This window comes from Pongo pygmaeus, chromosome 19, assembly GCF_028885625.2.
Source record: "Pongo pygmaeus isolate AG05252 chromosome 19, NHGRI_mPonPyg2-v2.0_pri, whole genome shotgun sequence".
NCBI lineage: Eukaryota > Metazoa > Chordata > Mammalia > Primates > Hominidae > Pongo > Pongo pygmaeus.
Genome location: NC_072392.2, coordinates 62965086 through 62991564, shown reverse-complemented (window position 1 = coordinate 62991564; position 26479 = coordinate 62965086). Strand labels below are relative to the sequence as shown.

At 38.7% G+C, this 26479-nt stretch overlaps 1 protein-coding gene across 10 annotated transcripts in view; it reads left to right on the top strand.

Annotated features, from left to right (window-relative positions):
* The window catches only part of PCTP (phosphatidylcholine transfer protein), a 204314-nt gene that overhangs the window by 83146 nt on the left and 94689 nt on the right, over nucleotides 1-26479 (top strand). For 6 of the 10 annotated variants that reach the window (XR_010124733.1, XR_010124732.1, XM_054457198.2 and 3 more), the window contains exon 1: nucleotides 16018-16258. The exons of 1 other annotated variant lie outside the window; for it this stretch is intronic. Coding sequence is in view for 7 of the 9 variants with exons in the window: in XM_054457198.2 (XP_054313173.1) it covers nucleotides 16118-16258 (141 nt within the window). In the remaining 2 variants the exon portion in view is untranslated. Of the gene's footprint in view, nucleotides 1-15959; nucleotides 16259-26479 lie in introns of those variants that run through there. 3 more of the 10 variants (XM_054457195.2, XM_054457193.2, XM_054457197.2) reach the window with 3 other exon arrangements.

Sequence of the window (26479 nt, the reverse complement as noted above, 5' to 3'; positions counted from 1 at the left end):
ATGTTCACTTTGAAAAAATTTTTCAATGTGCGTTTTGCTATATTTTTCCTAAAGGCATGGAAATTCTTATTTAAATATTTCCTTTTTAGCTCATTGTATTAGTCTGTTCTCACGCTGCTAATGAAGACATATCCGAGACTGGGCAATTTATAAAGGAAAGAGGTTTTATTGACTCACAGTTCAGCATGACTGGGGAGGCCTCAGGAAACTTGCAATCATGGCAGAAGGGGAAGCAAACGTGTCTTTTTTCACACGGCAGCATCAAGGAGAAGAATGAATGCTCAGCGAAGGGGGAAGCTCCATATAAAACCATCAGATCTCATGAGAACTAACTCAGTATTAAGAGAACAGGATGGGGGAAACTGCTCCCATGATTCAATTATCTCCACGTGGTTCCTCCCAGGACATGTGAGGATTATGGGAACCACAATTCAAGATGAAATTTGGGTGGGGACACAGCCAACTCATAGTACCCATTAACCTTAATACATCATTTGCTCTCCTTTGAAAAAAAATCCTTCTCAAGGCTGTGTTAATCTGTTTATAACCTACGATTAAAGTTTTCAAAATAAATTTTCAATAGGAGACTGCGGTGTATAAAGTATATGTCAGTGCCTGGCATAAACTAGACACTGAATTATTTTTAGTTCCCTATACCCACTAAAAGTATATGTTTTGACTCTCCCTATAAAATAATGCCAAACATTTCACGATGTGATAGCCAAACTGAAATTATGCTTCTATGATCTTTCAGAAATGTTCTTGGATAAATGAGTGAAAAGGAAATAAAAATAACCTTTAAGTGTTAGGAAACCTTTCAATCCAGCTACACACCAGCTTTACCCACTCACTTCCTTCTCTCTTCTGCGCCCTCTACCGACTACCGACTGCAAGTCTGTATTAAATTGGCAAATTTAACTGTTTTGAACCAAAAAAAGCAATTTTCCCCAGCCTATGCCTGAAAGTCATTAAAACACAAATGATTGCTTTAAAGAATCATGTTGTCTTTTTTTCTTTTTTTAGTGGCACCAGGAAAACCTAGCTATAATGTAAAAAATGAGATAATATAGATAAACCTAAGTAAAAAATAAAAATCACATTAACTCCACCTTCAATAGAACTACCAATATTTTTTGTATCTTCACTCTATCTTCTCTACATAATATGTACATTATTTTTCTTATAAAAATAGGATTATATATTTTGTACATAATTCATATAAACTTTCTCTTTTTGTATTAACCATCCATGGCAAACTCTTTCCATGTCAATAAATGGATAATCAGAAATGGCTACATCGTGTTCCATTGCAAGGATGTCCCACAATATCTTTGTGGGCACACATTAAGTCTGCTTCCAGCTTTTCTTGTTGTTTTTTTTAAAAATTTCCTCTCATGTCTCATCTTCTCCATGAATATATGATAGAAGCTAGGGCCAATAGTGATAATAATTAATCTCAGGGGCTACAAATGACAGATATCTCAATATACACACTCTTTTGTTAAATATTTCTGCCTCATTCCGTTTCCTATACTGCTTATTCTTTCCTACTAATTGCATCCAAATATGCAGTATTAGTGCACATTTAGTGTGCACACAATAGTGAACATTTTGTAAAGATGTAAATTTTTTTCTCAATAAAATTCAAGAAGACTTTTCACCTCCAAAAATGAGAGTTGGCAGTCATGAAGAAGGTAAAATCTCAAAACATAAAAATAATGAGAGAAAAAGATAAGAAATAAGGACTCCTAATACAAGGGATTTAGTCTATGCAGAGTAGAAATTCCAGAGAATATAATGGAACTGAAAGAACACAAGCAAAGGTGAAAACAATAGAAGGAGAACATTTTGAGCCAAAGAAATATTTAAATTTGATACTTAAAAAGATTAACTGAAAAGAAATGGAAAAAATATCCCCACATTTCTAGATATATCCAGGCAAAATTCCTGAATATAAAAGACAAAACTTTCTATGAGAATCAAGGCTTTATGCCTGTAGTCCTAGCTCTTTGGGAGGCCGAGGCGGGCAGATCACAAGGTCAGGAGATCGAGACCATCCTGGCTAACACGGAGAAACCCCGTTTCTACTAAAAATACAAAAAATTAGCCCGGCGAGGTGGTGCGCGACTGTAATCCCAGCTCCTCGGGAGGCTGAGGCAGGAGAATGGCATGAACCCCGGAGGCGGAGCTTGTAGTGATCTGAGATCGCCACTGCGCTCCAGCCTGGGAGACAGAGCGAGACTCCGTCTCAAAAATAAATAAATAAATAAATAAATATAAAAAATAAAAAGAATCAAGGCTTTAAAAGCCTCATGTATTCTATAAGGGAATAGAAGTCAAGCCATTTTCCCCAAAGCTGAATGCCAAGCAGTCACTGTTTACAGAATTTTGAGCGTGAAATCAAATTAGGAGCTTATGAATAGTGAAGATGTAGTTTACAAGTACTCAAAGTAAGCAATAAAGTCATGCTTTAAAAACATTTTACAAATGTAAAAATATATTCTTTACAGAGAACAGGCATGTTTTAAACCACAATAATACTAATCCAGATTTTTATTCCAAGGTATAAGCAAATCCAGGAAATGGCAGATGTTAGTGAGAGGAAGTATAAACTTACTATATTTATTTTACACAGAGAAAGTCAGCAATAATTTTTTTTCTTTATACTAACATACATGATATATCTATTCAAAACCTAAAGGTAACTATTAATAAGATTTTCTCTTTTTTTTTAATAATTTCATTTCTTCATTCCTAATGTTCCTTCTTTTGAAAGACAGTCATATAGGATGGATGTCTTCTGTTTCAGTTATCTATTCCTGCATAATAAACAACCCCAAATATCAGTGGCTTAAAAGAACAATAGTTATTTATTTTGCCTGTGAATCTGTAATTTAGCCCAGGCTCAGTGGTGACAGCTCATCTCTGCTCCAGATAGCAGATAGCTGGGGCAGCCCAACAGGATTGGACGGGTGGGTAGGAGGGTCTGCTTTCAAGAGGACGCCTTGATATGATTGGCAAGTTGGTGCTAACTGCGGCTGGGGAGCTCAGGCTCCAGAGCTGTTGAGGCCAGGCTGTTGGTCAGGCCCTTTAGATGTCCTCCAAGACATCCTCTTCCCAAAATGCTTGGGCTCCCTCCTGGGATGGTGTCTGGGTTTTGGGTTCTAAAATGATGTCCGAGTTCTGACTTTGTAGGCAAGAAGTTTGAATTGTATTTAATGCACTGTCAAGTCATTGGAGAGTTTTAGGGAGGGAGTGGCATGATGTCTGGGTTCTGAGAGAGCTCCAAAAGAAACAGGAAGCTGTTTCATCTTTTATGACCAAGTCTTGGAGGTCACAGAACATCACTTCTGATGTAGTCAGAAGTCTTCTCCAACTTAAGGTGAAGGGACACAGGCTCTACCTCTTGGTGAGAGGAGTATTAAAGTCATATAAGAGATTATGTGGGAAGAGAAATACTGTTGTGGCCATTTTTGAAATATACAATGAGTCCATCTTCAAAATGTTAAAGGAAAAAAAGATTTTTTAGTTTTAAATTTAATTTTATATATTTAGAGATGGGTTTCACTCTGTCACCCACGCTGGCACAAGCATAACTCATTATAACCTCCAATTCCTGGGCTCAAGTGATCCTCCTGCCTCAGCCTCCCAAATAGCTGGGACTTAGACCTGAGCCACTGTGCCTGGCACAAAAAAGTATTTTTAAAATCCCCAAAAAGATGCTCTTATTTGGCTTGGTGGTTATGAGAAATGCCTTGGAATAGAGGGATCTGGATTTGAATCCCATTTGTAATATTTACTTTCTGTATATCTGTAGAGATGTCCTTTAGTCTTCTTAAACCATCTGTTAAATGGAAATGGAAATATTGATACTTAATTCATTGGGTTTGTAGTGAGATAATATACTTTTAAGTACTGAGCATAGTCACTGACACATATTATACAGTTAATAAACGGTACTTTTTAGTTTCTTGTTTTGTGTTTGTTTTTGTTTTTGTTTTTGTTTTTTTTGTTTTTTTTGAGATGGAGTCTAACCCTGTCACCCAGGCTGGAGTGCAATGGCGCGATCTCAGCTCATTACAACTTCCGCCTCCTGGGTTCAAGCGATTCTCCTGCCTCAGCCCCCTGAGTAGCTGGGAGGGACTACAGGCACGCATTACCATGCCTGGCTAATTTTTTGTATCTTTAGTAGAGATGGGGTTTCACCATGTTGGCCAGGCTGGTCTCAAACTTCTGACCTCGTGATCCGCCCTCCTCAGCCTCCCATAGTGCTGGGATTACAGGCGTAAGCCACTGTGCCCAGCCTAAATGGCAGTTTTTAAAAAGACAAGAAAGACTGCAATACTGCTGTTTATATTGCTTGGGAGTTCTAGCCCAGTGATTGTCAAGTTTGTTTTTATCAGAAGAACCCTTTGCCTCTCTGGCCAGGTGCGATGCCAGTAATGCCAGCAGTTTGGAAAGCCAAGATGGGAGGATGGCTTGAGGGCCGGAGTTTGAGACCAGCCTAGGCAACACAGCGAGATCCTCATCTCTACAAAAATAAATAAATAAAAACCTTTGCCTCTCATAAACACTTCTTCAGAGTCCGAATGCAGAAAACCAACAACTTAGCTTTTATTTGTAAAGCAAAGATGAGAGAGCCTAGAGCTCTGTACCTGCTAGTTTACCCTACCTCCTACAAAGACACCAGGAGCACCTGCTGAGACCTTATGAAAACCTTTGTTTCAGCCCAGCTCATTTAATAGCATGGAAAAGAAAAATGACTGGTACAGCTATTAGAAAAGCTATGGTAAAGTTATCTCCTTTTTTCTCCTTAACAATATGATTGTCTATTTAGAAAACTGAGGAGAACAACTTAAAAACTAATACAACTAACAAAAGAATTTAGTTTGGTGACTAATTCATTGATCATTTATAAATGATAAATTTCTAAATGATAAATGATACACATATTTATAAATAAATGTGTATATATATACACACACATATATCTATAGCTCTAGATCCAAATCTCTCTCCCTCTGTATGTACATATATATATATATTCTAGCTATATATCCAGAATTCTTAGAATTCTTATATTATTTCACCCAATAGATATTTGCATACTTATTATGTGCCAGGTGTGTGCTAGCGACTGGGGAGGCAGTGGTGAGTAGGGTAGCAGGTCTCACTGTCCAGCTTATGCTCTGGTGCGGGAGACGGACACTTAACTAATTACTAACTAACTGAGATTAGTGTTGGAAAGCAATTAATATTTATTTATTTATTTATTTACTTACTTTTTATTGTTTTCCTCCTACCGCCACTGGGGTACAAATCCAATAATAAATGCAGTAAATTCCATGCAAGAAGAAAAGAAAAGGCTGAAATTAAAAAAAAAAAGTTGGGGGCGGGTTGGGGTTAGGGGAGGAGAGTCTATGGAAGGAGTGCTCAGGCTGATACCCAAAGGGTAAGGATGGCTGAAGCGCTGAGGAGGACAGGTGAAGTGGAGAGAACAGCCTGGGGATGGAGGGGGGTTGAAAAGAGAACACAGGACTTTGTAGGTGAGGAGTTTGAATTATATCTAATGCTCTGTGATGTCATGGGAGGATTTTAGGGAGGGCGTGGCATGATCTCCTTAGCATTTTAACACAGCTCTCTCTGTCTCTGTGTAGGGAGTGGATCCAGCAGGGAGATGTCAGAAGGTCACTGAATCATCAGGGCAACATTGATATTGGCTTCAACTGGGTGGGCAGTCCAGCTAGAAAGAAATGAACAGATTTCAGCTATGTGGGAAGTAGAAATGGAAAAATTGTTGACAAATCGTATATACGGTTTGAAGAAAGCAGAAAAATATAGTTGTAAGGTTTTCAAACTTCCAAACAAATCTGATTTGTCCTCATGGACACACAACCTTAGTGAAAAAGCAAGTAGGAGGTGCCTAAATAAGTTTTCTTCCCTGGTGGAAGTGGTCTATATTAAGTCTGCTGAAGTCACCCAGAGCATAGTCTACTTTCCCAGAGAAAGGCAGCCAGGACTCTGATCCAAACTTGAGACCTCCACTATAAAGTGAAGATTTCAGGTGCGGGAAAAAAGGCACCGATATTTATGCAGATTAGTACGAGGGTGCAGTTCTGTAGTCTGGGGATCACAGCCCAAGTGTAACTTTAGACTTTCGGGCTGAAATATCCTGGTGTTGAATTTGGATCTCCTGCCATGATGAATCAGGGAACGGAAGGGACTTCGTAATACAATACATCCAGCTTGTCTGTGGAAGCCCGTTACTGGAAGAAAGGTGAATGATGACTTTATTCTCTGATCCCTTCCAGGATTCAAACAAACCTAGTGTTCTGAACTGTCAATTTTGTTTAGTGAGTTTCACATAAAGTATCTGTATTAACAGGCAAAACTGTAAACTCATCTTTCCTAACATCTGATTTTCATGTTCTTATTTTACTTGTGTTAGCAGGCTAAATATACCATGGACTCTCAGTCTTTATGGATGTATGACAACATGGTTTGACTAACTGAATAACAAAGTTATTATCCAATGTATCCTTGTGCCTCAATTCCCTCATCTGTAAAATGAAAGTGGTAGACTCAATAACACATAACATGTACATAAAATGATTTCTCCAATTTGTTGTTTGTGTTCATGTGTTTACATGGACTACTGGTTAAGGATGAGATTTGGCATCTGATACATCTTTGTACTCTACAACAGCCATTATGGCCATGAAACCACAAAAATTTATACTGAAGGAGCTTTCAGATGTAGCCTTTAATGTATTCTTTTATCTATTAGTGTACTCACTCATTTGAGAAATATTTATTAATGATAAATACACAATTGTCAAATGAATGAATACATAAATAAGAAAGAGAATACATTAAAGGTGATATCTGAATTATTCTTCAGCAAGACATTATATGACATTTATGTCTATAATGGTTCATAAAAAGCCTTTTAGTAATGAAGACATTTATAAATGTAATGGGGTTAGAAGCTGTGTTCACTGCTTCATGCCTGCAGATTTGACATCCATAATAGATGCCCAAAACATGAGACAGGGGGATCTAAAATCTCACAGAACTGACTCTAAACTCCAGCTCTGCCTTTGACCTACCCATGAGACCTTGGACAACTTACTTCACTTCTCTAAACTTCAGTTTCTTCCTGTGCAACCTGGAGATTGTAATAGAACTGACTTCATGGTGGCATTGTTGGGATTAAATGAAAACACTTAGCATAGTTCCTGGTCCATAATGAGTACTTTGGCAGACTTAATCTATTATTAACTGACTGTTGCAAGTTATTTTATAAGCTTTAGAGGCCAGCAACAGTGGTCTCTAAAGCTTATAAAATGACTTTTTTTTTTTTTTTTTTTGCTTCTCCATTGCCCTACCATGATAAAACTCTAGTGCTTTTGTGTGTGTGTGTGTGTGTGTGTGTGTGTGTGTGTGTGTGAGACGTATTCTCACTTTGTCCCGCAGGTGGGAGTGCAGTGGCGCGATCTTGGCTCACTGTAACCTCTGCCTCCTAGGTTCCAGTGATTCTCCTGCCTTGGCCTCCTGAGTAGCTGGGATTACAGGCGTGCTACTGTACTTCAATAGGAGTAGACATTCAACAGTACAAGTTGAATAGACTAGAACTAAACTGATTTGGATGGCAATTGAAACATTAAAATCGACTCTGCTGCAGAATTTAGAAATACCTATCGAGTGTTCACTTTCACTTTTCAGAATGCTTTTGCTTATATTATCTGTTTAATCATGTCAGCAAATACTTGAGATCGGCATTATTATTTTTACACCACTGTTAAGTAAACAGGTTTAAAAAATTAAAGTGACTTGTCTGGTTCTTAAAGTGACTAGAATTTGTCCTTGACTCTTATCTTGGGAATCTACATGCCAAATTAATTCTACAATGTGAAAAATATCTTTAGGGAAAGTGAGAAGTTCTAATCTTACTCAGATGTTTTCTCTATGATACCACAAATTTCATTCACTTCTCAATTGCTCGGTGCATAATAGCTTTTACTAGTAAATAAGAACAGATACAGTAGCCTCCCCTTAGCCATGGTTTCATTTTCCCAGGTTTCGGTTACTTGTCAACTGAGGTCTGAAAATATTCAATGGAAAAATTCCAGAAAGAAAAGAATTCATAAGTTTTAAATTGTGTGCCATTCTGAACGGCGTGGTGAAATCTTGCACCACCTCACTCCCTTCCACCTGGGACATGAATTATTCCTTTGTCCAGTGTATCCACTCTGTCTACGTTGAGTGACTCACCTGCTGGAAGGCAGCCAGCTCAGTTATCAGATTGTCATGATAATTCAGTGCCTTTCTTCAAGTAACCCTTATTTTACTTAATTATCCTATGTGATGATTAGTTATTGTTGTTAATATCTTACTGTGCATAATTTATGAACTAAATTTTATCACAGGTATGTATAGGTATGGAAAAACATAGTGTATATAGGGTTCAGTAAAGAAAAATCATAGTGTTTGCAGGGTTCAGTACTATCCGTGGTTTCAGGTACCCACTGGGGGTCTTGAAACACATCCCCTGAGGATAAAGGAGGCCTACTGTATACTTTTAGTATCTCAATTTCTTGAAAAAAAAACTGATCAACAGGTAATGCATGTATGTTCTCTGTGCAGTTAGACATCTGTGAACATTCATTCATTCATTTTTAATAGCATTCCAAAATGGTGTTTTTCTTCTGCTATTTTTTCATTACAATTATACCTTTATTAGAATTTTTGAATTTAAATTATGTGTAATTCAAAAACACCAAAAAGGGCAGATAGTAATAGAACATTCATGAACCCACCACCCAGCATATACATTAATATTATGCCTTATTTAGTTTATAATTTTTTTAAAAAATAAAATATTACAGCTACCACTGAAGTTAATCTGAATCCCTCCTATTTACATTTTAAACACTTCAGGGCATATGTATAGTTTATAAACACTATAAAGTTTCTTACCCTGTACATCCTTCTGTGACTTGCTTTTTTCATTTAACAGTTTTCAAGATTTATCCATGATATACAAGTATATATATTTTTTATTTCAAAAACTATCAGATGAACATATTTATTTATCTATTTACTCTGTGGTTGGTGGATAGTTATGTTGTTTCCAAGTTTTTTCCACTAAAATAAAGTGCATCCTTATGCGATATTATCAGTTCTCTCAAGTATACTCAAAAGTGGAACTGCTGGGTCAGACTGTGTGCATTCTCACATTTAATAGGTCCTGTTGAGTTGTTTTTAAAACTACTATTTGCACTTTAACCAGAATGTTTTATGTTGGAACTTTCATTTCCCTGAAAATTCACCAACACCTAAAGTCAGATTTTAAAGTTTTTGCCAATTTTCTGTAAATGAAATGGTACAACTGATTTTGCATTTTTCCAATTACTGTGTAAGTAGAACAGCTTTTCCTTGTATATATGCTGTTTGGGTTTTTTCCACTGTTCATATTCTCAGTTGCATTATTTGGGCTTTCTTATTGATTTCTAAAATTTCATTGTACATTTTCAATATTGATCCTTTGTTGGCTATGTGAGTAACAAATGTCTTCTACCAATCTATGTGATGGATTTTAATTTATTTATAGTGTATAACTGAGCAGGAACTCTTGCTTTTTAAAGTAGGCAATAATCTTTTATGGTTTGTTCTGTGTTGTGTCTTTAAGAATTTTTTTTAACTTTTAGGTCATAAAGATTTACTCCTATATTATAATTTAAAAGTTTCCACATTTTGCCTTATGCAGTTGGTTCTTTACATGTCTGAAATTTCCATTATTGTATGATATGATACAGGAATATAATTTTAAAAATAAGGATAGCCAGTTGTTCCAACAGCAGTTTTAAAATTGTCCATCTGTGCTTATGTACTGTGTTTCAAAATGTACATGGACTTGATGATGGATAGAAAGCTATTACATGAGTTTTTTTAAAATCATTTTTTCCCTAGCCCTAGGCCAATATTATATCATTTTCTTTATGATAAATCCTAATATCTTACAGGGAATATTTTTATTTTTTCCCTCCTACTTTAAAAAATTGCTTTCCTATGTTTTCCAATCACATGACCTTTAAGACTTTCTTATAAATTTTAGAATTGGTGTGTCAAGTTCCTTGAACACCCTTTATTGAAATCTATTTAAATACCATTGGGTTTATAGTTTGTATAGATACAAATGGTGTTTAAAATATTAAATATCTTAAGCCATGTGTATAGTATCAGTGAGAGGTCAGTGCAGAAAACAAACACTCTCTAGGTATCTAAGCAGAAATGAATTTAATACAGGGAATTAGTTGTGGGCTAGCTCCTGGAATAAGTATGTATTTATTTTGTTTTTTTGTTTCCAAATGTATAGGGGCCAGAAACTGGCTATTTTTGTTTATTTGCTCCTTCTTCTTCTTCTTTTCTTTTTTCTTTTTTTTTTTTTTTTTTGCATTGTCATTGGAGAACAATATTGATTCTTCTGTATTTGTTGAAAACATCTTTTGTGGCTTACAAGATTGCCAATTTTAATGAATGTTTTATGAGGATTTGCAAATGTTGGTGTGTTCTACTTATTGAGTATGAGGTTCTATATATGACCTTTAGATCAAGCGTATGAATTTTATGCTGAAATCTTCCGTATCTACCGGTTTTTTTTTGTCTGCTTGGTCAATTTCCTAAAAAGGAGCCTTAAAATGTTCCACTGTAATGATAAATTTGCTGATTTCTCCTTATACTGATGATAATTTTTGCCTTACGTATTTGAGATTAAGTTGTAAAATGAATACATACAAATTTAAGCATTCCGAATACCTGAAGAGTTGTCCTTTTACCATTAACTCAGAAACTTCTATTATTTTTTTTCTTTTAAAGTCCATTTAGTCTGATATTTTAGGAGTCACACAAGCTTTCTTTTGTTTCAGATTTACTTGTATATATTTTCCATACCTTTAAGTTCACATTTCTGTGTAATTATGTTTTAGTTATTGTCTCTTATAAATACATATATCTGGGTTTTTCCTAAATTTTTATTTTGAATGATTTCAAATATGCAGAAAAGTTGAAGAAATAGAAAATAAAATCCTGGCTACCTTTCATCTAAATTTATCAATTATTTAGTTTTGTCACTTTTGCTTCTCTATCTATATATCAATCACACTTTTTTTAATGGAACCATCTGAACATAAGATGCGAGTATCATGCTGCTTCACCCCTAAATAATTCAGCATTCATTTCTCAAGAATAAGAATATTATTCCACTCAACCACAATAAGATTTTTTATACCTGCAAAGTTAATAATAGTTTTATAACATTTTCTAAAAGTGCTGCATAAACAAATACCCCCAATTATCCCAGAAATGCCTTTTAATGGCTTTTTCCTAATCCACGACTCAAGATTTATGCATGACACATAATTGTTATTTCCCTTGACTTTTAGAATAGTTTCTTTCATATTGAATTGTTTTACTAGTTATTCTGAGAAATTTTCCACTTACTGGATTTGTCTGATTGGGGTCTTATGACTAGTTACAAGTTAGACATTTTGGCAAAAATGTTTAGATGATATTATAAACTTATTGCATCATGTCATGGAGGCTGTGATGTCAGTTGTCCCACTATTTGTGATGCAATTGATAGCTTGGTTAAGGTGGCAACCACTAGATCTTCCCATTATAAAGTTACACTTTCCTGACTGTAAGTAGTAAGTAATCAATGGGTGATTCTTTGCAATCAAATGAAAAGTCTAATCTGCATATCCTTTCACCCAGTGGTTGCAGCATCCATTTATGATCCTTACCTAAATCTATTAATTATGAATAGGGGGTCAAAGAATGCAAGTTTTCAAATGTTGACATTCTTTCTACCTGAATTTTTTGGCATTCTTTTCTAAAGAAGAAACTTTTCTCCTCTCTGTCTTCCCTATTTTTCTTCCCTACTTTTTTTTTAATTGAGTAACACTGTGGAAGCACAGATTTCTTTTTAAATCCAATATTTTATACTCTATTACTATAACTATTCTTTGTGATCTCAAATTTCCCAAAATTTGGAGACTGGGAACTCTTTCAAGCCAACTCCCATATCTTTTACACATAACTCTAATTGTCTTTGAACATCTTTCCTTATTCTCAGGCACAACATGTTTTAGGCTTACTTTAGAAGTTCCCTGCCCCAGTTCTAGTATCAGTCTTTTTTCCAAGAATCTTTTAGTAGACAATGATATACAGAAGCCAAGAACTGGGCCACAGGTGTGCTCAATGCTAATGGCGTGCCAATACTTCTAGGCTTCCAGATCATTTTAATGGACAGATCAAGGAACATATACACACACACACACTGAATTGTACTGCATTGGTGAATATATCACAACTTGTTTTATCCATTCACCCATTAAAGGTCATTTGGGTTGTTTCCAGTTTGGGGCTAATACAAATAAAGCTTCCATGAACATTTGTGTACAAGTCGATGTTTGAACAATGCTTTATTTTTTTCTCTTGGGTGAATACCTAGGAGTATGATGATTGGATTGTATGGTAAGTCTATGTTTAACTTTTTTAAAAAATTGTCAGTTTTCCAAAGCATTTGTAGTTTTCATTTCTACCAGCAAGGCATGAGAGTTCTAGTTCCTCAGCATCCTTGCCAACACTTGCTTTGATTAATCTTTTTAATTTTAGCTATTCTAAAATAGCCATATTGGCACCTAATTGTGATTCTAATTTACATGACCCTATTGACTAATGTTGTTGAGCATCTTTTCATATTGTTATTTGCCACCAGTATATATGTTTTGGTGAAGTGTCTTGTTTAAATTTTTTTTACCTATTTTTATTGGGTAGGTTTTTTTAATCATTGAGTTGTGAGAGTTCATATCCTTAAAGTTTAATATGCACAGTTAAAGTAAACTAAAAAACACTAAAGTGAATATCTTGCATTTGCCTCCTTAACACAACTCTGATCTTGCCCTACCTTGTTCCAGGTTTCTGTAGGTTAGAACTTTAGTTCCACTTTATTTTTATATGTGCCTTTTTTTCTGTATTCTCCCCACCCACCCATCCCATCCCCTGGCCTCTTTATTCTCTACTTATTGGGCTTCAGTCAGAAGTGTTTAGCCTTTTCAACGAGTCCTTCGTGTTTCTTAATTACTCTTTCATGTTTTCCATTTCTTTATACCTCTGTTCTGCTTCCTGGGAATTTACTCATCACAGCTACTTTCTTATTCCCTGATCTCTCTTGAACTGTGGCAGGGCAACTATTTTACCTTTCTTTTAAATTTTTAATTTTAATAACTGTATTTTGTATTTATGGAGGGTTTACTTGCTTATTTTTCAAAGTCAATGCTCTTCTCTTCCCCACCTGCATTCTGAATCAAATTAAAGGTAGATGCTAATCAGACAATGGATCAGCATTTCACCTTTATTACAAATAAAGCTGCTTGGAGAACAGGGCTTGGGTTTGTGGCAACAATAGAATTATAACACTCTGCCTATAATCAAACTTGCCCTCCAGGCATAGGCATCATTAGGAAACCTAGATTCTGGTGTCAGAGCCTGTCCTCTTGAGTCTACTATACAACCTAGGGCAGATGAGAATGCATATTTTCTACGAGTAGACAGTTGCCAAAAAGGAAGAGCCAGAAGGGTTGATCTAGACCTGACCAGTAGTTCCTTCTCCTAAACTCATCAACTACAGTCATGCATATCATAATAAAATTTTGGTCAATGTTGGATTGCATATATGATGATGGTCCCATATGATTATACCACCATATTTTTATTTTACCTTTTCTATGTTAATTAGGTTTAGATACACAAATACCATTGTGTCACAATTGCCTTCAGTATTCAGTACAGTAACCTGCTGTACAGGTTTGTAGCCCAGGAACAATAGGCTCTACCATACAGCCTACATATGTAGTAGAATCTACCATCTAGGTTGGTATAGGTGCACTCTATGATGTATGCTTTAGGATGCAATTGCCCGATGACACATTTCTAAGACTATATCCCTGTCATTAAGCAATGCATGACTGCATTTAAATCACCCATCTTCTCCAGAGTAGGAGTTGAGCAAATGAGTGAGGTCAAACATATTTCCCTAATGGAAGTTCCTCCACTGGGAAACATTGCATGGGGAGGTGGGGAGAGGACCAGTCATCCATTCTAAGAATATCCAGGAGCTGGTGTTGCTGGCTTTCATTCTGTCTTCCCTTTCTGAAACCTGGAAGTATCCTTTTTCACTTTTCAGCTAAGCTATGTATTTACAACTATTTTCAACACGTTTTAACCAACATTTCCATGTTTGAAGCCAGGAGCTTTAGCTGCCATTTTGCCAGAAGCTGTTTCAGAGAGTTTTTTTTCACAAAGGAAACAGGCTATTAAGGCAATTTCTCAAGAACAGGCCTTCCTGGATCCCTTTCCTAGCTGTTTTTAGACTTTAGAGATACCATAAAATATTTCCTAACATTATTCTTTCATTAACTGTAATAAAATAACTGAGTGTAAATCTCAGCATATTCAAGAGTATATTTATTTTTCTCCTGAGTTTATTAGGCAACACACTTTTAAACACATACAATAAATACAATTTGAATTGCATGCCTTATATCTTGCATGATGTCGTTTGTGCTCTTATGGTTGTCTCCATTAGTCTATTGCTATATAGTAATAAAGCTTTATCAAATCAAACCTTTATAATGGATTCCTTGAAGATACTTGAAAATACTTCATAGCCAATAGTTTTTACACAATTGGTTTTTCAAGCAATGAATTTCCATTTAAATAAAATATGGATTTACAATACATAGAAAATTTACAAGGCGTTATAAAACAGTGGGAAAGTATGTCTAGTCTAAACTTTTGTGCTTTTAGTGTAGGAAAATTTCACATCCCTCTTTCCACACCTATAAAACAAAACAGAACCAGGACTGACTTGAGGAAAGCAATTGCTTATCTCTGCTGTGTCTAACTAAGCAAGCCGCCAAATGTGATCATTTGCCTGATTGGAAATTCGCATAAATGAAGACTTTGCCATCAACTTTCTTTCAAGTAAGGAAAGAAAAGCATTTCAATATAGTAATGCAAAACAAGTAGAAATTTTTATTGAACATTTACTTGGACGGGCACTGTGCAAAATTATTCCTTGTCCAACCACCTCCTCAGCTGTAACTGGTAGCACAATTCTTGACCCATTTTACAAATTAGGAAACATGAGTTTCCAGAGTATTGGCACTCATGTGGCTGTTACATCGTTTTGATGTTTAAACGACCTACTTTATTCAAAGTCAGGTAGTACAGTCTGCTGGTGGGAAATACAGTATTACCCAAGGGACTTCAAAGGAACAAGAAGATGTTTGAGTTGCACAGTGAGCTACATTATGCAAGTTGCAGAAATCCTAGGTGGATAGTATGACACCTTTCAGATCAGTTTCTACCCTCAAGGGTGGCAACAACCTTGTAGATCCATTATGGATTAGGTTTCTAAACTGTTTTGGTGTCATGAACCCCTAGAGTCTTCTGGGGAATCCAATGGACCTCGTCTCAGAATAATGTTTTAAAATGTATAGCAGAAAGAAGAGAAATTATATTGAAATACACTTCTGGCATTTGACCCCTTAGGATTTTTCCAGCATTTCTACTCTGCCCACCTCCCCTCTCACGTCTACCAAAGAGGCTTTCTCTACTTTATTCAGAAAGGTAAATGAGAGACACTCAAACAGGTCTGTAGGTTATGGGGGTAGCAGGGAGTATGGGATGGGCTACTGAGGAGCTGTTTTTGAGGTGACATCACTGTCTCCCTTCCTTTTCCTTTTCTCTTCCCTCTGGAAGCCTCCTCACTGCTCTAGCTCTTCCTTCCTTCCCCACATCAAGTCCAATTTTTCTCCTTTTACTTCCTGTCTATCCTCCTCACTCCTTGCTCAGCCCCACCCGCTTTTCTAGGCCCGCCCCTCTAGAGCCCCACCCTCAGGCCGCTCCTCCAATCTAGGCCCCGCCTCCTCCTCAGTTTCCTGCCAATGACGCTGGGGCAGTCGGAGCAGCCGGGACACCCCGCCCCGAGGCCCACACCAAGGGTGTCCGCGGCCTGCCCTCCAGGCGGAGGAGCCCGGAGTGCGGAAGGATGGAGCTGGCCGCGGGAGGCTTCTCGGAGGAGCAGTTCTGGGAGGCCTGCGCCGAGCTTCAGCAGCCCGCTCTGGCCGGGGCCGACTGGCAGCTCCTAGTGGAGACCTCGGGCATCAGCATCTACCGGCTGCTGGACAAGGTAGCGGCCAACCCGCTGGAGGACCGCGGGGCCTAGAATGCGCCGGGGTCGACCTCCCCGCCGGGAGTGCGGGGCGGCAGTCACGGAAGGGACAGGGGCGGGTCTTCTCCGGCTCAGGAAGGAGCTCCGCCCGGACCCTGTCTCAAGCTCTGGAGCTAGCGCAGGGGCGGTGCCTCCAAGTGACTGCGGTGCAGATCCAGGGGAGCTGGAAGGTCATAGGAGTTCAGCCTCAGATCAGGCCCGACGGGACATGTAGTTAGAAGTTAATGACAGTTGAAACGTGGGTCAGCTGGTTCCTAGGCCCGTGCACACGTCTGCAAGGGACGTTGATCCTCACTCTCCAATGCGTGCCAGTGGCATATGGGGGGCTGGGGTGGGGGAGGGGCGGTATCTTAGGGCTTGGATATAGGAGGAAAAGAAACAGAACTTTTCAAGGACTGGATGTGCAGGGTAGTGAGTGTCGGGGGTTGCCGAGAAGGGCCCTACTATTTTAGTGACTCGTTTCTTTTGGTTATTGCGCCTTCCTTCCAAGTTGCTCTTAATAAGTTGAGTCCCAAGCTTCAGGCAGAAGGAGTAAAGATGTAGGAGGAATGGGATTGGTTGTTGAAGTCTTTGGAACCAGGTAGCCATCCAGGTGGAAGGCATTGCCCCTGAGGCCTGTCCTCCAAGGCTTTCATCAGTTGCTTTGTGTAATAGTCGCAGCATGGCAAGTAGGTTAAAAGTCGCCTGCAGGTAATGTGGGTGAAACTGAAGTTTCCTAATACAGGACCAGGGTATTATAGTGTTAGAGTTCGGAGGATACCTCATGCTCACCTGGTTAAACCCCAAGTTTCATAGGTGAAAGCAACAGGCCTCAAGGGTGAAGTCACTCCTGAAATGGCCCAGATAAGTGAATAGCAGAGGTGGGATTGGAGGGTTCATGATCTTGTGAATGTCAAACATGTGGTTGCCTTTTTAGGCAATTGCATTTTTGTTTACATCAAATATAGTATTTTTATATTTTAAAACAGAAAACAAACGTTTGCAATATTTAGAAGTTGCTCACCTGTTAAACAGGAATGAAAACTCTGCCTGCCTCATTGCAGGGTTGTTAGGGAGTTCAAATCCAATCTGTCAGATATGTGTAAAAATTTGATAGCTGTAAATAACTCTACAATGCACAGAACAGTGACCCCATACCTCTCCTGGGGAAGAATTATCCAGTCCCAAATTGTAATATTGCCAAGGTCAAGAAACTGTACTCTAAATAAATGGAGAATATAGGTATTATGAAGAAATTTCCTGTCTAAATACATATATATTTGCTTTGGATGCAGTCCGTCCCTCTCCAGTTAGTGGGACTGTGAAACATGCTACTTTGAATACTTACAAATTAGTAGGGCTGGCCTTTTCATAATCCAGAACACAGCAGATACTGCAAGTGGCTAAGCTGCCATATTTACTTTTTTTCTGTATACAGATGTTATATCTTGATGGATTACTCACTCGACAAACTCTGAATGCTTGCTGTGTACTAGGACCATTGGGTTTAACAATATGATCAAGAAGCTCATGGTCTAGAACAGGCAGAATTAATTTCTTAGGGTAACTTTAAAAGGTACCTTAGTTTGAAAATTGATACATTTTCAGACAAAGTCTTTCTTTTAATTTTTATTTTTTAGAGCTGAGGCCTTGCTATGTTGCCCAGGTTGGTCTTGAACTCCTGGGCTCAAGCAATCCTCCTGCCTCAGCCCTCAGCCTCCCGAAGTGCTGGGATTACAGGGATGAGCCATCACACCCAGCCAAGCAAAATTCTTTTATCTTCTCTGCTATTCCATTTTTCTTACCAGCCACATCAAGGCTTTGGCCAAGTTTTGTTGATTCAACTGCTCAGACGTATCTAGCATCTGGCTTATTTCCTCCCATTTTCTTTCCCTTATCTTTGCCACTTTGGGTACTCAGCACCTCTCACTTAGAATTGCAGTGACCTCTTAACTAGTTTCTGGCCTACCACCTCTCTGCTCCTGTCTATCCTACACCTTCCACTGCAATCAAACATCTGAGAAGCAGTGACCTTATCACTACCTTTTCAGCAGCCTATTGATTGCAGAAATAATAATCATCACTGTAATAGCTAACATTTATTGCATGATTTCTTATAATTCAGGTGCTAAGTGTTTTGGAAGTATTGATTTACTCAATCCTTGCATCAACCCTACGATAAGGTACTATGATGATCACCTTTTTACCTATATATAAATGAATGCATAGAAAGGTTAAGTTGGTTGCTCAAGATTCCAGCTAGGATCCAAACCCAGCTGTCTGCCTCCAGTCCTGTGCCTTCAACATGCTCCTGCATTGCCTCTCCAAACAGAAGGCAAATGCTGCCTGGTGGGTACACTGAACTAATTTGGTCTCAACTCACATTTCCATCATTCTCTCCCATTACTTGTCCATAGACCTGACATCTTCTCCTCTAGCCAGCCCAGGCCACTGTGCCATCTTCCCTGTATACAGACGAGGCAGTTGAGGTCCAGGGAAAGTCAGTGGCATATACAAAGTACATGGCTAAGAAGTGGTGAATAAAACTGGGATTTAGATCCAAGTCCATCTGCCCACGAAGCCCCTACTCTTTCCCCAAGCCACACACGCTCTTTTTCTAATAAAGCTTCCCGCATGTGGGATGGACCATTTTAGGAGGGTGAGTCCTCATTATTGGAAGTACAGTACTGTGTTGGAGAAAAAACTCAAACTGTGTTTTTTGCATTATCTCAACATCACCAACAACACAGAAGCACAGAAGGCTCCTGTGACCAAATGTCTGAGGATTTCTCCCCAAACACCAAGTAAGCAGTCAGTTTTGCAGTGGACATCAGCTAGGTGTCCTCCTGTTCAGTGTTGACACTACCTACCTGGAAATAGTGTCAGATCACATAGGTTGAGGTCCCAGTCCCACAAGATTAACCCCCTCTTCCCTGCCACTTGTAATGCCAGTTGAAAGCCCCAGGTTGTTTTACCTGTGCTTCTGACCTGTAAATAGGGGATCCCAAGACCCCCTCCTTGGATTCAATTAATTTACTAGAGAGGCTGACAGAACTCAGGGAAACACTTGCTTACATTTACTGGTTTATCATAAAGGATATTACAAAGGATACAGTTGCATAAGACGAGGTATGGAGGAAGGGTCTTGGAACTTCCATGCCCTCCTTGGATGCGTCACCCTCCAGGAACCTCTATGAGTTCAGCTATCCAGAAACTCTCTGAACCCTGTCCTCTTGGGTCCTTTATGGAAACTTCATTGGCTAGGCATGATTGAAGCATGGACAACAGTGTTGAAATGTGACTGGACAGAAAGGGTCTGAGCTCATATTAATAGACTGATTGGGGAAACCCAAGCAGGCCTGTCCAGATTCTTCTGGCCTCTCCATGCAACATTCCTTCTTCCAGGGTATGGGGCAGGACCCTCCCTGGAATGAAGGTCTTGCAACTCTTGGCTCAACTCCTGAGGCCTAAAGTGCACCAACATACAAAAGATTGTAATGAGAGCTATGAGAGATATGAACCAGGAGCAGTGGATAGAAACCTATATGTGTGTGTGTGTGTGTGTGTGTGTGTATTGGATGTACCGTACTGGAGTATGTATGTGGGTGTGTGTGTATACTCTATGTCCAATACACACACGTCCCCACACATATGTATACACACATATGTAAATTATATATTTATATACACACATATACATATGTATGTATATGTATATATTTTATATATATAGCTCATAATATCACAAGTACTGTATTCAGAAAGGAGACCAGAGACCATTTGTTTATGTACTTCATTCAGCCTTTATTGAGGATCTGCAATGGGTCAGATTTCCATCTATGGAAATGGATCTAAGATAGAGTTGCTCCCCTGAAGATTCTAGTGGCTTAGTTATGAAGTTATGGGCGTCAGTTGGACTGATGGTCCTTTAAGGACCCGATTGTGCATAGCATGCTTGCCACTGTGTGGTACAAGCTGGTTGTGATGACCCTTTGCTTTGCTTCCCACACTTAGCATAGAGGTGGCCAACCTAAGGCCAAAGCTATGTGGCTTCTTGGGGCTCTTGAACAGGATTTGAAACAAGGATCGGGAAAAAGAAAATTGTGACCATGATTTAAATGACGCTGTAACAAAGTTACTGTTATGTGTTTTTAAAAGACTGAAACAAGAGTAGAGGCTCTTGAAAGAGATTTCAACATAGCAAATTTTATTTTAAAAGAAAAATAATAGAATTGTGTCCTTTTTTTTAGTAGACACAAATGATTCTGAATCCTGTCCTTGGACAAGTGGGCAATTTTGATGTACAACTTTTGATAATTTTTTTTGTTTTCTATCTTTCTCTTAAATCACAAAATTCTGGACTGGAAAGTTTCTTCCAAGCCATGCTGTCCAACAGCATCATCTTTTTCCTCTACTTCTTCTTTCTTTGCCTACTCTATTTCCTTCCTCTCTTATTTCTTCTCCATGTTGTAATGATAATAACTTTATTTGATGCTGCAAATTTTAAACGCTGTCATATAAGTTTTCATTTGTCCTTCTAAACAGATGTGGAAGATAGGCAAGAACGGGCTTACTTTACAAATAGAAATAAGATCCAGAGTTGTTGAGTGAGCCACATAAGACCTCATAACTAATAACTAACATGAATAGTCTACTATGATAAACTCAGTACCAAATACACAACTTGCTTCCAGGCAAGAACTACATTCTGTTTCCGGAGGCTAAAGCAAAGCTAGACCAGGGCTGCCATGGGTATTGTGGGAAAAGCATGGATTTTGGAGTCAGATAGTCCTGTGTAAGAGTCTCAGCTCTCTTCCTCTATCATTCATTTATGCTTTTGGGACATATTCATCAACTGCTTCCCATGTGCTACTGTCTTCACAGACCCTGGGGATAAGTGGTGAAGAAGGAACATGGTGCTGCTGCTTCAATGAATGAGCTTCTTGAACATGGATCATATTCATTGATGAGAATAAGCCCATAGTATATGATGAAATGTCCAGTGGAAAATCCTATGAAGTGCTTTAAAGAAAATGCTATAAAGAAAATAAAGTGAGAGAAAGGGATAGAGAGATGGCATGGCAGGGTAGCCAGGGGTGATGTGATGTGTTTCAGATAAGGGAGTCCAGAAAGGCCCTCTGTGGAGGTAACATTTGGTCGATTTGAATAATGCACGTATCTGGAGGAGAAATGAATCTGAGAGTGTTTCTCAAAGTTCAAGCACATTGGAATCACTCAAGAGAGCTTTACAAACAATACCAAGCCCTACCTTAGGGATTCAGGTTTAACTGGTCTAGGGTGGGGCTTGGGTGGTCCTTTTGATAGGCTCCTCCTTCACATAGGGGTTATTTTGTCCTCTCCATTTTTGTGTATGTTTGAAATCTTTCATAATAAAACTGTTTTATACACGTGTGTGTGTGTGTGTTACGAATGTGTATATATATATGTATATATATGTGTATGTGTATATATATATGTATATATATGTGTATATGTATATATATATGTATATATATGTGTATGTGTATATATATATGTATATATATGTGTATGTATATATATAGAGGCTTCTCAGGAGATTCATATGAGCATGCTGGCTTTTAAGCCACTGAGATAGAGGGAACACTGGGTTCTAGTCCCTCAGCCAGGCTGAGCTTTCCTCGTTTTCCAGGAGGAGCCAGGAGGCCCACAGGACTGGATTGGATATGAGATTGAAGAGTGGCCAAGGGCCAAGCCCCACTTACTGGCCAGATGATATTGATCAGTTACTTTTTCATTTTGAAATCTCAGTTTCCTCATTTGCAAAACCTGGATAACACTTACCTTTCAGGGTTGTTGAGAGGATTGAACAAATGATAACATGGCAGAATGGTTCTCAAACTTGAGTGTGTATTAGAATCTCAAACTTGAGCATGCATTGAGTGTGCACTTGGATATATATGTATGTACACACACAAAAGCATGCATTGAGTGTGCATTAGAATATATATACACATGTGTATATACACACACATGCTTGTGTGTGTGTGTATATACACATGTGTATATATATTCTAATGCACATTCAATGCACGCTCAAGTTTGAGATTCTAATACACTCTGAAGTTTGAGAACCATTCTGCCATGTATCATTTCATTCAATCGTCTCAACAACTCTGAAAGGTAAGTAGTATCCTGGTTTTGCAAATGAGGAAACTGAGATACACACACACACACACATATGTATATATATATGTGGAAAATACTATACGTGTATATATATACACACACATACAGTATATATGAATATATACACACGTATATATATGTGTGTGTGTATATATATTCTAATCACATCAATGAATGTGATCCACGTTCTCATCAATGAATATGTTTTATGTTCATATATGTATGTGTATAGATAGATAGATACTCTTCTTTTTTTATGCATTATATTTCTAACCAGCTGCTGAGTGATGCTGAGGCTACTGGTCCAGGAACCACACTTCGAGAACCACTGGTGGATGGGGAGCGTCTAGCATGGTGCTGAGGCAGTTCTGACATTGAGAGCTAAAGTCAGAGGCAGGAGAATACCCTAGAAATGAGATGCAATGGAAATTGAAAGGTGAAAGTGAGACCAAAAAATGTCTTAAGACAGAAGCAACATCCATTTTAGGGCTCCCTCTCCCTGATGTTTAAGTTAGTGGCCAGTTGGGAGTAAACGTGGTCCCCTGAGCAGTGCTGAGAAGTTCCCCTGAGAGAAGGGCCATGGGTCACTTAGAAAAGCTCTTCCAGTGATCTGCAAGTCAGGCCTTGCAGGAGCTTTGGGCTTCGTTACCATGCCATTAACCACTGCCCATAGAGTGTGAAACCAGTGCACAGAGGCTCACAGCTTCAATTTAGACAAAATAAATGTTGGACTGAAAAGCTCTGGCTGATGGCTTGACTTATTACGTTTTTAAATCTAAATGTCTGGCACTGTGAGAAGGGACAGCCTAAATTGTGTTTTTGTCCTTGAATAGGGCTTCTAATCAAAGAGTTTGGTGAGGAGCAGACAGTACTTTCCCAGGGACTGTTCTTTCCTGTGCTCTTGACCTACTAAAATTCTCAAAGGCCAGCATGACTGGAAAAACTGCATTTGGGCAGGCTGGGCTGAGAGAAAGTTTGACCTTTAGAGAGAAACACAGATCCAACTCGCAGGAGAACAGATTTCACTCTATAGATGTGAAATCCCTACTCCTATTTCCCCAGATGGGATAATAATCCGATTAGCATCATGAGCCCCTTTACTTCAGGATTGTAAAACTGTTCTGCTCCTTTCTCTCATCCTTCTGATTACCAGCGTGATTGATAGAATCATTCTTGAGCCCTGGTCACTTATGGAGCTGAAATGTACTTGTGGGCAGAGCCACCATGTCTCCAGGACACCCATCTGTGGCATTCTACTTCCCACCATAGACCAAGGCCAGCTCCTTCTTTTCTGTCTCCCTTGAGTGTGCAACTGGGTAGATAAGTTAGAGCCTCAGTTTTTCCCTCTCCTCGCTTCTCTCTTAGGATAAGCCTGTGGGTATGAGGCCATGCGAGAATGCTGGTCTCAAGGTTCAGATTTGGTGGAAGGAGGGGAGAGGAAGGAGTAAGATGGCTCCCTTCTGTCTCCAGGTATAAGCCAAGCTTTATGCTCTCACTCTGTCTTTCACCAGATTGCTTTATGGCGATTACAGGAGGTGGCTGTTAATAAAACAAAACACTGATATTTCATTCAGCCTTGGGAATCCCTTGAGAAGAGAGGTGACTTGTAGGGAAGGGTATAGGCATTCTGAATGCTTGGACATAATACCATACCAACATCTGGAGTGAACCAGCAGGTGAATCGGGGGCAATGCTGAATGGAGGTTCTTGTCTCTATAAATGTGCCTTTTCTGGACATTTTGCAGAACATCTTTAAGCCTCAGTTTTCCTGTCTGAAAAGTGGGTTTACTGATGGTCCGTACCTCGTATCATGATTTGGATTAAGTGGGATTATCCATGTAAAAGCACTTGGATCAGTGCCTGCTATTCAGTTAATACTCAGTAAATATCAGCTATCAGTATGGTTTTACCCAGCTGTGTGCAACCCTGAAGGATTAGACCTATCACATTTTCTTAGAGAGGTCTTAAATATTAAATCAGATTTAGTCAACTGTCTGTCTTTGTAGAGTCTTGGCACATACTTCCAGAAGCAGCTGCAGCTTTGACTTCTGCCATTAGAACTGCTTTACTTTGATGAAAAATGCTTATTTTTCCATACCATCTGAATCTATTACTTGCCCCAAAGTGGATGGACTTGGACAGCTTTTAGATAAATAGATTGGGGGGATTTCCTGTCCCTCTGAGGAATGGAAATGAGCTCTTCTGTGAGAGGCAAAGAGAACTCAATGCACACTCATGAGTGCATTCACAGGATTTGAGAATATGTGATTTATCAAGACCGCCTTGTAGTTAGTGGTGTAAATTCAGATAAACACCATAAATTGGAGGGAATGAGTGGTGCCTTTCTCCAGGCCTGGTTGGGTGACAGGACATCTACAGGAGATTACTCCTGTGTGGGGATTGCAAGTGTCATTTGCAAACATTATGACATTTAGACACATCTCATATGTAAATGCATAGCATCTCTTTCAGAGTTTATTCTGCTTGGGACAAATAAGTGTACTGTTGACAATAATATTTCTCAGAATACTTTAACCTTATAAATATAATTGAAAACAAATTGCACAGCTTTTTTTTTTCATGCATTTGAATCACCATTGCTAAGAAATATACCAGTTTAATGTTTCGACAAGTTAGCCAGCATAATAGCATCTCAAAAATTAGTGACAACAGTAACAGATTTCCTTGCCATGCATTCCCCTGTCTCCAGCCTCCATTTCTTCACTTATAAAGTGTAGTTAACGATGCTTACATCACAGGATTATTGCAAGTATTCATGATTAAGCCCAGCCTGGCTTAGAGCAGGTTCACTGTAGATGTTGGTTTTCCTGAAAATGGACATTACAGTTCTGAATCCCAGTTCTTTAATCTGGAAAAAGGAGATTATCATACCTACCTTATTAATGAAATAGTAACCTACCTTATTAGTGGGAAAGATATCTAATATTTACTAAGTACTTATTATGTGCACCACATAATAGAACTTTAGATGGATTATCTAGTTTAATCCTCATAATCATTCCATGAAGTAGAAACTTATTAGACCCATTTTGCACGTTAGTAGTGGAAGAGTTTAGATTCTACCCAGACGGTGAATCTGAGCCCATGCTATAACCACCACACTGTCTTTTCTGACTAGCTTTTCTGGTTTATGAGACAGCACTTTGGAATAGTATATGGAAAAACTTGGCACAGTACCTCATCTGTTGAAAGTGATAATATTCATCCTTTCTCTATACCTGCCTTTCTCCTGGTTCTTTTCTGAACCCTTCAGAAGCAGCATCTAAAAAAATACTTCTTCTGGCCCTTTGGAGGCCTGTTGGGCAAACACACCAGGCTTAGGGACTTGGGATCATCTCAGTGGGAGGTCTATTCTGGGTGGCCTGGAGCAGGAGTACTGGCTTAGGGAAGGAATGGTTTCCCATCCAGGCTTTGCCACCAACAGCGTCATCAGCTGACTCTTGGCAAGTCACTCACATTACACAGCTGAGCTAAGACCCCTTGCTGCTCTAAGATCCTATGTGATGGGTCTTCTTTATCTTTATCATTAGTTTGTGGTCTGGAACAATGATTTGGGGATGACATGCAGAGAAAATACAGCTAAATAAGGAGACATTGTAGGGAATAGAAGGGACCAGTGTGCAAAGACACACCATTTCTTTCTGTCTGTCCTGTTACTAGCTATAGGACTTAGGCAAGTAAGTTGGCCTCTCTAAGCATCATTTCCTTCTGTAAAGGTAGAGATAACACCAACTTCCGTATCTACATCACAGGGCTATCTTAGCTGTTACATGAGAGAATGAATATAAAGCTTTGGAAAATGGACCATGCTTAGAAAAACAATGACTAGTATTATTGAAAGAATTTGTAGCAGGTCAAAGGGATTAGAAAACACCTTCAAATACAAAATACATGACTTTTGCTGTATTGCTAATAAATCATCATGGGAAACAGAATCCAATCTGCAGTCAAGTAGAAGCCTCTGCTTGATTTCTTCTTGGGATCAAGATGTAGTGAATACCAGCGGGTATT